This window comes from Calliopsis andreniformis, chromosome 5 (assembly GCF_051401765.1).
Source record: "Calliopsis andreniformis isolate RMS-2024a chromosome 5, iyCalAndr_principal, whole genome shotgun sequence".
Classification (NCBI taxonomy): Eukaryota; Metazoa; Arthropoda; class Insecta; order Hymenoptera; family Andrenidae; genus Calliopsis; species Calliopsis andreniformis.
Window position 1 is genome coordinate 11,220,266 of NC_135066.1, and position 13,063 is coordinate 11,233,328.

At 38.5% G+C, this 13,063-nt stretch overlaps 1 protein-coding gene across 1 annotated transcript in view; it reads right to left on the bottom strand.

Annotated features, from left to right (window-relative positions):
- The window catches only part of LOC143179705 (uncharacterized), a 441,599-nt gene that overhangs the window by 177,900 nt on the left and 250,636 nt on the right, over positions 1-13,063 (bottom strand). The window contains exon 5 of the mRNA XM_076379021.1: positions 4,915-5,052. Coding sequence (XP_076235136.1) covers positions 4,915-5,052 — 138 coding nt within the window. The remainder of the gene's footprint in view (positions 1-4,914; positions 5,053-13,063) is intronic.

Here is a 13,063-nt window from a genome sequence, read left to right on the forward strand (position 1 = left end):
CTTACGAATTCCTATCTGTCCAAGCCTACCAAATCCCCCTGCGTCTTAAAGAACCGCCACGGAATGGGAGTCCATATTTGATCTACATATGAAAGACGACGACGCTGCTCGCCGATAAACGCAGTTTCTAAGAAAGTTACGTCGATATTATGCCGTAAAATGTCCCTGAAAGCATCTTTCCTCCTCCTTTTCTGCTTTTATAGCAAATTCCTTGTCACCGCGGAATATTAATTCACTGGAATTACCACAACGTGATGGAGTATAAAAACGGGTGTTATGGTAATGCGTGACTGACATGAGCTGATTTTTATTCGACTTGCAATGCAAACGAGCAACGACGCGAACACAATCGTCCGTGGATTTTTCGACACGAGAAATATTTCGTTTTTATTTACACAGTCACGCACTGTGGTTCGCACGAATTTTTGTTGAATCAGATTGGTATCTCATATTTTTCATAAATACGGCTGAAAGTTTAAAATTCCTCTTTGGGATTTAAAATTCCTGTTATTGGGGATATTGATCGTTATTTCTGTGACGAGTATAGGTACAAACACGTGTAATTAAAAAGAGGTAAAGGAGTGCCTTTTATAAAAAAAATTAAATTTTTATCCAGGATCTAGTATTCTTCAATGAATCCAATATTCATTTTCATTAATCCTTGATTATTGACTCTCACTCTGTCCATTAAATCTCATTTAAACACAAAATCCTCTATAAGAAATATTGGAAACACATGCCACACCTGGTTTCTACATTCCAATTAACATTACATTCATTTCATAAATATTCAGTATGAATACGTTCCAATCAAAGTCTTCGTGTCTTAAAATTGGATGACCGTAGTTGAGAGTTAAATTTACAATTCATATTTTATGAATTTGATTCACCTACTTACAATCGTAATAACAAAACGGAACAATTCTGCGTAGTGCAGTTCAGAAAATTGCATCTCTGCGAATGTGTTTACGTGTACCTGCACAAGTTCTAAGTGAAATGCACGTTCTTCCAAGGGTCAAAAATCCAGAAACATAATTCAATTTTCCAGAGTAGCTGTCACTGAAGATCAATAAAGGGGGATGAACATTTTCCAGGGCGAAATTAAAATTCAGGCGGTTCGTTGCATTTTCTTCGCCGTCAACGAGCGAAGATCGATGCAACGTCGAGAAGTACGACCGTCATCGCGCTCTTCCTCGCAATTTCCCCGAGTCAAGCGTTCCGACCTGGCCAAACCTGACGCGACATTCGACGCCACGGAGGTTCGACCGTCACGTAGCAGGTAATATGCAAATGACATATCGTCATGGCGAAATTTATTCATAGACGCGCAGCGCGCGACCGCCCGCAGCTGCGGCCTCCAAGTTTACCTCGGGCATTTCGTGTTCCCCGAAATTGTTGTAATGAACTTACGCCTGCGCAAAAGTTACACTCTGCTGCAACGTCACCACGCTCGAATTTCGCTGGTCGAGAAATTCCCAGCATCAAAATCCACTTTTTGTCAGGGAGAATTATCGTTAATGAATTTTCACGTTTAGCCTTGCCCTCAATCTCTTCCCCACTAGTTAAAAGAATTTTATACCCCTGCTTGAAATGGTTCAAGTGTTCTCGAGGTTCGTGGGTATCTGTGGATCGTAATGTTTATGGAAGGTGAACTTTTTATGATACTGATAATGTTTTAGGTTGATATATAGACACTGTTCTGCATTGGTAATATACATTCGTATATTGTTAATATCTATTTACTTGAACTTGCTAGTACTACAAAGAATAATATTAAAGAATTAAAGATTCTAGTTCCACTCAAAATTACACATTGAACATAAATGCAAAATAACAATTATTCGATAAGATACTTATTCGAAAAAATAATTTTAGGCTGCAGAAATTTCAAAAATTTCTATTTAAGTATTTATTAGTAAAAATATCATTAATTATGTTATTTTTAATAATACTACATTCGCAACTGAAAATTCAATTTTATATGGACTAACACACCCATGCAAAACAGGGTCCAAAAATCTCTCAAAGTTTGAGAGTGGCGAATATATGTTTCATGTTATAAATTCTGCATTATCGAGAAACACAGAACTTTCGAAATATTACTTTTCCAGCAGTAAACATTGAAATCTCACTTCCGTAACAATATTTGGGGTGGTCAGAGCAGTGTCGAAGTCCCCTCCAGAACCTCGTCTCTAATTGACACAAAAACATGAACCCAACTTCTCCTTTCCCCCAACCACATCAATCAAACGACCTCGATCAGCCTCAAATCTAAACAGCTAGAATTCCCGTGAATCGCCGATAATCATGTTCGCGTGAAGGGCAAAACTAGCCCCGAATTAGCGAGCAGTGGGTTCGTGGGTCATTAGCTGAGTTTCCCTCGCGCTTTCCTTCCCCGAATGCCTTCTTTTTCCGAAGAAAGCGGACCAACGAACACGCGATGGCAATTAGGACGTCCGTGTATCGAGAAAAAACAAATCGAACACGGAGTACGACACGAGCGAGCAGACAACACGGTTTTGGCATCGGTCGAACGGCACGCGGCTGTTGGCTCGCCCCCTGAAACTCGATATTTTTTTGGCCGACAGGCTCGTTTGTGAGTCACGCGTCAAAGGATGAGAGATTGCGCGATGTTTCTGCATTCTATTGCAATTACCAGTCGTGAAGGGTCCGTCGTGTAGTTTCGTACCTCGTAAATACACCCTGGCGCGATATCGCGCGTGCAAGTACATCGTTGCGAAACGAGATCTACGACGAGCTTGATTGTTCGCGAGAAATTTATGTCAGCGAGAGTCAACGCGACAATGAGTCTTCCGGAGATGTTGAAACGAGATTTCGAGGCGGCGTCTTTTAGTTGTTTATGGAGGGGTGCTGAGGTGTGGGAAGTTTGTAGTGTGTACTTGAGCGAATTTAAATGCATTCATGTTGAGGCCACTTTGGAATGTGTTATAGTTTTGGGAAGGCTTAGTGGAGGTAATTTATACATTAAGAAATTTTTGTCGCGAGGAATTATTAAATTTGAGTAAAATTTTGTGTTAGAAATATGACACTGGTTCTGCTGACATTTCTGAGGAAACGAAGATAACGAGAAAACGAACTTTGAGGAATATCTGTCTCGCCAAGTTTGCAATGCAGGAACTAAGTGCAGTTAAATATGAACATCGAGTACTATAGGAAAGCACTAACTACAAACGAGTGACAAAGTGACTCACTATAGAAGCAATGCAAGTGAACGTACGCAACCCAATAATAATTTACTTCAAGGTTATATGCATATAAAAGTGTAGCTCTAAATGAGAAAATTCACTATAAAATTTCCTATTTTCAGTGTTCTTAATTAATATACTATATTATATATAATTAATAGACTGCTACGATATAATTACTAAAAATTCTTTTAGCTCGTCAATAATCCAATTTAAACAAAATTATTTTCAATTATTTTTTGTATTCATTTTACAGTGTTTTTCTTCTAATTAGCTGTCGCTATAATTTTCTGTGAACATCATTTCTGTACCTGAGAGCCAGACTACTCCAAGTCCATTTTTTTCAAAATTGTATTTTTATAGGATCTCACTGCTTTTTCTTTATTTTATTAGAATAACAGCTATTTAGATAAGTACATTACAAAAAATAACAAAAAAAGGACTTCTATTAGCCTGGCTCTCAGGTACAGATTTATACTTGTGTATTTTAATATTACTTCTAATGACATAAAAATGATAAAATGGCAGTCAACGAGTTAATCAATGCAACCGCTATCTTAGTAAGTCTTTTCACGAGCAAAATAGTGACACAACATGATTTAAGATCACTAATTTCGTATGCAGCCAACCATTATTCGAAAATGTTTCGAAGAGGTGTTGTCGGCCATTTCAGACAGGCGTCTTGATCACAGCGCAACCGTGTCCCAAGGAAACAATGCGAACATTTTATAGTCGGTGTACAACCGGCACGGTCCCCTTATACTTGCAGGGAACAATGGGTATTATGTACCGTGGCGTACGCACGGAAATGGCCTCCCCCGACACGTTCGAACTAGTTGTAACTCACTGTTCAACTGTGCCCGTTGACGACGAGCGCAACAATTACGTTAATGCATTGTCCTCGGTTCCTTCGCCTAACGACACTAAACGATCGACGTCCTGCCCTTTCGCTCAATTAAATTAAAACCGGATTAGAGGGGGTTGGATTAAAACGCGCGACTTCGAGATCCTCCCCCGTTCCCTGAGATTCGTAGAATACCTGATTCGTTTGGAGACGAATTTAACGGAGAATGAACCCGAAAGAGTGGTGAAAAGACCTTGCTGTCTGACCAGTGCCTCTATGGAGCTAGTTCTTTAAGTTTATGGTTCCTTAGATTAATGAAGAAACCGAATTTGTTAGAGAGTGAGTGTATATAAATGGATGTAGAAGTAAAAGTAAGATGTTTGGATACTTTATTTATATTAATTTTTTTTATCTGAGGACACAGAAATAGATGTCTGATTTATTCAGGGTAATTCTACTTGAAGACATCCACTCATTGAATTCTGTCACCATAATAACTGATAGCTGCTATACTATGTATAAATAGATATGCAAGTAAAAATAAGATATTTGGACACATTATTTATATCAATATTTCTTTATCTGGTATAGATGACTGATTTATTCAGGATTATTCTACTTGAAGACACGCACTCGTCAAGTTATGTTACTATAATAACTGATATGTGCTATATACTGAATGTTCCAACGAGTATAAATAACGTTTCAAGGTGCAGTTAATTACCCATCCTTTAGTGAGAAATATTAGTATATTTTTTTAGTCTATAAAAGGAGCATCGTGTGCAAGTAGAATACAGTGAGTAATGGTCAGACAGCGCGGCTAGATCCCCGACGCGTACAAATATGATCGAAAGCATCACTCACCCGTATCGTTGTCTCCTGGAACGCCAAGACTGTCACTATTGTCATTGATGAAGGCCTCCGCCGTCGACGTGAAGGTCTGAGGTGATAGTGTGAGGTCCGGCCCGCTCTCACTATCGAACAACTCCAAATTCCCGTTACCTAGAATTCATAAAAGCAACCTAAGATTAATTCTCAAATCCAAGCGTCAGAAATATAAGAAATAATACTTCGATAAGTCGACAGCTTAACTTAAAAATAATTCAATGGTTCTCCAGAATTAAATTTTCAAGAAATCATACGTGTCGATTAAAATCATCTTAATCGAAAAATAATGAAATACAACGTGATTCTTATCACGCAAGACTATCATTGAAAGACACGTATTGAATGAATTCATTAATAAAACTACGTTAGTGTACAAAAATTTCAATAAATTATTAGCTATAACCAACGTCTGCAGATAAAAGAGGGAACGATTATTTCCTGATACATGTACGAGTTCTACGAATGCAACGCCAAGAAAAGGTACGCGACGAGGTTAATGAATCGACGTGAAAAATTGGCGGCGCGTGTAACTCGTACGATTATCCTCTTTCCATGAATACGTTTGCCCTCGTTTCTAGGAGCACGATACACGCCGAGGTGAAATCTCGTTCGTCGTTGATCCCTTTCCTGATGCCAGTTTGGACGACCTCGAAGTTGGCAAACGGTGCTAACAGATGGACAAGATTCCTCGCGTGTTACGAAGGGCGACAGGCTCAAAAATAATTGGCTTCGTTCGTTACGATATAACTCAACGTTCACCGTAGTAACATGTTCATGAAAACCCGTCATTTCTTATTAACGAGCGAAACTAATTGCTCGGCACCGATCTTCGGTGTTCATTACCGCAAAAGAAGTAGTTTTAATCTTATATGTTAATTAATACTGGAACTAGAAACGATTAATGTACTTCATTAATTTGATATTTCAGCCGATAATGAAATGTGCCTTAAGAATATTTTTATTTCAAAGTAATTGTAGTCTTATTTCTTTAGCTGGTTTGGCGGAGCCACAGTATTTATTCTAACTGAAGTTCCAATTTCTCTAAGGGGAATTGTCAATAATGATATATAATAATAATTGAGCTTCCTATTTTTATTACTTAACTTTATGAAGTACGAAACTTTAGAAAATTAAAAAGTCCATATTGCACAGAAGTTTTATTCTTGTAAAATTTAACAAAGTAGGTTTAATTTCATTGTGAGGGAATTAAGGTGCTTTATGTAATTTTAATTTTTCAAAGTGGTATAAAAATATCCTACCATACATATCTAGGTATTAAAAAGGTGGGATACTTTTAACTCACCATGCTTCAGAGAGTTAAATATTCAATTTCATCTATACTAGATGACCCATTTTCAATCACACAAAACTGTTTCAACTTCCTTCTACATCTACAAATATAGAAACGTTCTCATAGAAATAAAAAGCTCGAAAATTTAAATTCCACTTCCTGACAACTAAAACTTCCAAACTTTTAAAATACTCTAACAAAACACTAACCCTCTTCGAAGCCTTTTAGTAGTAAACTTTCGTTCCGCTCTAGAGAAGCGGAATCGCAGAAGTAAAGTTCTAGTCAACGATTAGAGTCAATAGAACGTTCGACCATGACTGGAAAGGAGTTGAGAAAGTCCATCGATCACTCTCATCATCAGCGATGGAACGCGGCGTAGTTAGGCAACCAGGAACTAAAGAGTTAAACGAGAACTCCTCGGACAGGAGAGGAGTGTCGCTTTCGCATATTCCACGGCGCACTGACAACAACGCTCAAGCACTCTCAGAAGAACTAGCAGCCAGAGGAAGAGGATCTCTCGAGACCTTAGGTGGCCTTCGCGATCCGAGGACAACTGCTGCCAAGTGGTACCAAACTTTGCACTGTGGATTTTGGGTTACAAAGCTCCTCCCCTAGCGATAAACGACCTCAACTTCGTCTCGGCTCGATGGACTCTCGTCGCGATCGTTTCAGCCCCCTCGACAATGATACGCTGTTGATGAGCTGTCAAGCGACAGCACAATTTCAGTTTCAGAAAAAATAGTGAATATTGTGGGTATTCAATGATGAGGATTTACAATGCAAACATTCTCAACTTCAGCTGCCTTTCAATTACAAAATATATGAGAAATTGAGAAGCATAGTGACATGAATCAAATTTTGAGAAGTTTAGTGTTTTAATCAGCTAAGTTAGAACTTGATATAATTCTAATATAACGCTCAACTCGACATGTAATAGAAACACAGACAATTATACTCGATTGTACTATAAGGGGTCATTAAGGATACAAATTGTAAATCATAACAAATGTTTGCATAAAGGGGATTGAAAATTAAGCAGATGTGAAACTATGGCAGAAGCTAATAGATAATATATACATAGAAGGCAGATAGTTATAAATAAACAATATTTGCATTATTCATGGTACGACCTAATATCTACTACAGAAATAAATTTCGGTTCCATATTTGCATAGGTATATATGTCCAACTAAAATACCCTCATAATACACAGTAGAAGAGGCAGGATTTTGCATATTTGTGGAGTACCTAGAATCAAATTCACGTACCTCATCACCCACGTAAACCCTAACTACTGACGTCCTCGAATAACAATCCCATCCTCATAACTGTTCCTCTATCCAATATAATACCACTGTCTTTATCAGAATATTAACACTCCCGACAAAAGGTAATATTTCACAACTGAGTTTGGTCACAGAGTCAACTAAAGGTACGAAGAAACGAATTCAGACCGAGAAGAGAAAAACATCATTACTCTCTCACGCTTCGACACTAGAACACTAATCGCACACGGCTGTTCGCGTTAACTCAAAGCGACGATATGCACCCCGTTTCGAATTAACATACTCCAGATTATTCGTGCCGCGTTCACGTTAATGTTCGTCGCCGTTGGGTTAGTTAAATATGTAAATATGAACAGACCAGGTACGCTGGACGTTCTAGCACGTTACGAGATCGAGGAATTACAGGAGTGTGTCCATAGACCACGCACACTAGAGCGTAGCTAAGCCGAACTGTTTTGGTTTTTCTCTCCTTCAGCGGTCAAAGCCCCCTCCATGTGTCATTCAACAGCGGTTCTTATGCTTGATTGGATAGGCTCATGTAAATGGGAAAGACGTCAGGTTTTGCAGTGCGTTTGTTTATAAAAGGCAACTTATTTTTCATGTTGCGTTTTGTTTTGAATCTTATCCGTTTCTTGATTATTAGCGACTAAAATAATGTAGACTATTTTGGAGATTAATTTGGATTGTTTTAAAAGCTTGATAATATTTGATGTGTTTTCTTTTTGTAGATTGTCATTATTGTAATTATTTTGAGCAGTGGAGCAGTATGAGATCTATTGTAATTATTGAGTTGTAATCAGAGAAAATGGGTGCCGATTTCTTGATTAATATGTATGAATGAGTAATTTTGTGAGTGATGTGTAAGCAATTCTGATTCTAGAAATTGTCACCTGTTTCTTTTTTCAAAGTCGAAGTAGTCATTAGTGAGTTGTGTACACTGTAAGGAGAATATAAACAGAATATTGTAAAATAACTAGAGGGACATGTTTCAGTGAATATTGCAAATTTCTATCGTAATTAGACTGTGCACATATATTCTTATTAACCCCTTATAATTACATTTATAGTTCGTTCCCAATCAGTTGATTTTACAGCACAAAGGATTGAGGAAATGGAATCTAAATAAAAATTTGTTTGCCTCAGAAATATCACAGCGCGTATTTTACTATATTTTCGCATGAAGCATGTATCCTCAGTACTAACTATCCACAATATTTCTTCCATTTCAAGCCCTCCTCTCTAAACTCCAAGTAATATTAACAAACATTCTGAAACGCATTTCTCATTACCTCGTGCAAAAAATTCCATCCCCTCCTATATTCACGATTCTCATATCGAAAGCTCCTTTCGCCCAAAGAAACCAAAAAACACCCCATCCCTATCAAACGCCGCTAACCCAATTACCTCCGCAGAAACTTTTCAAAGTACACCCTCGACCGTGTTATTCTGCTCCAAAAGGCGGGAACAGGGAGAACACATTCTCCAGGACCACGATCTGCCCAGCAATCGGTACAGCCAACAAATAAAAGAGAATCCCTTCGATTCGAAATTAAAGTTTCGCTGGCGAGTTATTAACAAACGCGATCGCTTTATCCCGCTGCGTCGCGAGAGGAGGAGTTTCCAGAGTGAAGGGGGGAGAGCAGATCGTAGAGGGAGCAAACTGCGCAAAGAACAAGGGGTTGATCACCGTCACTCATGGGGTGGGGGAGGAAAAAGAAGGTGGAAGGCTGTGGAAGGAAGCGAGCTAGCAACCGAGTTTATTCAACGCGCGAATGAAGCCCAGATATTAATTTTCTCGATGTATATGGATGAGTTCCGACTGGGCCCCCCGCAAGGGAGGGGGTAAGAGACAACGCAGAGATCGGGGCGAGGAGGTGGGCTGCGATGATGCCAGTGGACCTAAGCCGAAGGGAGGCGCTCGCGGAGAACAGCGAAGGGTGGTTAAATTGCTATCGATCCCCCAAGCCTCGCAAATATCGTTTACCTTAGCCATGTAACCCTTCTACGATCTCATCCACGCTTCTGGCATCGATGCATTAGGCGACCTATGCTGCTACCTTCGAGGAGGACTCTATTTTTTCGATAGAAGATCAGAGTTTTCGGGGAACATGTTAAGGTTGATCGAGATTCGAATCTTATAGAATTTATTTGTAGAGAGAGTTATTAGTAAAAAATGTTAACTTGCTGGGTATTATAAATTTTTTGAGAAATAGTTTCAAATATTCTTTTCATACGAAGTGTATGTTCTGAATGAATATAATATTTTTGATGTCATATATTAATATTTAGTTTTCTTGAGGATAAACTGTCTGTACTAGGTATCGTATAATTATTAATATAAACATTAATTAAGCTTTGTATTGACCATCATTTCAGGCTTTCTAGATTATTAATTACCATTCCTCATTTTTTTGTTTCCTGTGACGTGAATAGCAATATAAATTTCGCACGTAAAGTAAATCCGGTATGTTTCAACAGAAATTCGAGTAGCCGATGTAACGTACATGCAACACGTCTCAAATTCTACAGTAAATTAAAAATATTTTTACAGTTAACTTTCCTATTGCGCCATAAATGTTTGGAAATTTCATCGAAAAAAGGTATTCTGACACGAATGCCGCTGAAAGAATTTTAGTGCACGCAACAGTGGCGTGTGTAATAAAAAATTAAAAGCTGGTGTAACTTTTATTCACAACTCTCGATATTGCTCGTTACCGTATTATTTAAATATTCACTGACGGGAGTGCCAATTCATACAGTTTCGATGCGGTCTCACTTCGATGCTCCATTGTTCCAAGCTCAATAACTGTCCATTTTTACTGGACATTTAGAATGACGCATTCATTAACCGAATGTTTTTTTTAATATTTCAATGCCACCATTTTTCGACCAATGTCGAATAAGAATGTCATCACATTTCGCGGAATAACAAATCAACATCGGAATGGCATTTCATTACAAATTGAATTTCTGATTTTTCCCGGGGTAATTACTACTCTGCTTTAATTAGAGTTAAATTAGAATCGTTAATTGAAATAGTAAATCTAACGTAAAAAAAAAATATTCATATACACAGTGCAACAGAGCCTTTAAATTAACAGTTCCATCAAAATAACTCATTTATTTTTCCTTTCAAGCAATGATTTCAAATGAACTGAAATTAATTGCGATAAACGTGGTCCCGTTATGAAAGCATTTAACAACATATTCGCGCAGTACGTACAGAATCGATCGCTCTCAATTTTGCAAATTTTTCACCTTACTCTCTTTCTACCTTTTTACCTTGACAGCTGCACTGTCAGAATTCTATCTTGTCAGGTGAGCCTTATCAGCCGGATAAAGGCAGCGAACTCTATGTGCTGACAATTACCGTTGGATCATCCCTTCGTTTTCACACTTCGACAGTGTAAACTGTTTTCAATTTCCTCGTACACGTTAAATTTATCTTCATCGTGTCGGGACTGCGCTAACAATCAATTGCAACTCTATTAACAATGACGTTCATGTCTGTTATCGAGGAGTTACGCAACGCTTCGTTCGCTCTCGTATCAATTTTTTTTATTCAATTTTATCCGCCCTTTATTAGAGAAAAAATGCAATATAAATGTCTGTAACTGATTGTCCATTCTTCAAATTATTAGTACCATCGCGAAACTACTTTTAAAGCGTTTTATTCGACTTCACATTTTCAAAAAACAAACTTCACTTAAAATACAACCATGTTAATAGAATCGAATTGAATGCATTTCTGTGCCCCGTGTAGGTACACAAACTCCATCTCCAAACACGCTCAGTAAACCACGAAACTGTATCCCAGCCGAGTATAAAAAATAAATCCTAAATAGAACATAAAAATCAACGCAAGCTGCGCGATTCATCGTCCCGTTGCAAATATTTCGAATCAATATTCGGCAAAACAGTTTGCAATATCTCGCAACTGCGAATAATTCTCGGCATAATTGTGAGGGGACACGTTTACGAAAATTGCATTAACATTCATCGTTCGATTGACGAAATTTGAAATTGTAAAGAGAACGGATTACCGGAAGGTCGTTAAATCCGCGATCAATATTCGAGGCGAGCTAACCGATCGAATAATTTCGACGGTCAAATTTAAAATCCTGTATCGCGAGTCGAATCGCCGCGCTATAAAGCTGCAAAAATAAACGGCCACGCGTACACGTAAAGCTAACAAAAATATTGCGAGCCGAAGTACACAATTTACATTGCAGTTTTGTTTGACTGTTACGCGGCCTCTGGACAGTTTCCTGGTAAAAAAGATATTCCGAATCACACGGCCACCGTTGAATCAAATTTTATGAAAAATATCGCGTTTCGTTCGGTAAACGAAGCTCTCGACGATGTCACAGCGAACGTAAATGATTTCGTTCATTAAGCAGTAATTAAATATTTCTGGGATTGACTCGTTAACGATGCACGAAAGATTTCGAATTTTACGGTTATTGAATAATCGATATTTAAGGTATAAGGGAAGATTGTCGAAATGGAACTGCTAAAATATTTTTCACTGCAGGCTGAAAATAAAATATTCGTTATATTTAAGATATAACAGGAAGAAATTATATTATTTATGCTTTCAAGATAATGTAATTGACTTTTTCCAAAATTCAATATAAAAAGATGAGTAATCTTCCTCAAGTAGGAAGATAACCTGTATTCTCTCTAGTATGTCCATCACAAGCTTCTATTTTTCTGAAAAAACAATCTGAGCCAACTATTGAAATAAATGCTCTAAACCCTAGCCTAAAAGGTTTAGACACAGAACAGTTCTTGGTCGATGAACCTTCCAATTAACAGGTCCTCAGGCACCTAATCCAAGCCTCAGTGACTTCCAGCTCTCCAAGAAACGGGAGAAGAAAGGCTTTGCCCGAGACCTCAGTCCTAGCCTCGAGACGCTCCCCAAGATCCCTCATAGCGAGGGAAACAATGCAACTCGGTTGAACAGAGGTCTCCAGGCTGAAGGTCGATTTCTTCAAGTCGACGGGGTATGCAAATTGTATTAAGTGCCCAACGGCGTCGCGTGTACGCTGTATCACGGCCGCTCGAGCGGTATTACGAAACTTAAGCCGTAACGCGCAAATGTCGCGAGCTGCGGCTGGCATCCCTTTGTGCACTGTAAGCCCGACCCATTATCTCGGCCACCCCGCAACTTAAACTCGTCAGGCCCAGCGTCGTTGACCCTCTTGCCGCGTCCTTGCGAATCCTCCGAGGAATCCTCCGCTATTTCCCTGATCCTACGAGTGCCCTTTGTTCGCGTCCCTCTACTTGGGAAATATTTCTACGCGGTTTCAACAGTGATAATTAAGAGGAGTCGAGTGGAAAAAGGGTTTTGGAACTCAAGTATTTATGCTTTTTTTTAAGTGGTCCAGGTCACAGCATTCATACCAATAATTGCAAGTTGAAATATTAATATTTAATACTATCAATATTTACGTACTCTCGAGGACCCAGTTACTGATCAGAACCCAATTCCTGATCAGTTTAGTATTTAAATACATATATGAAATTTATTCTAAAAAATTAGCCA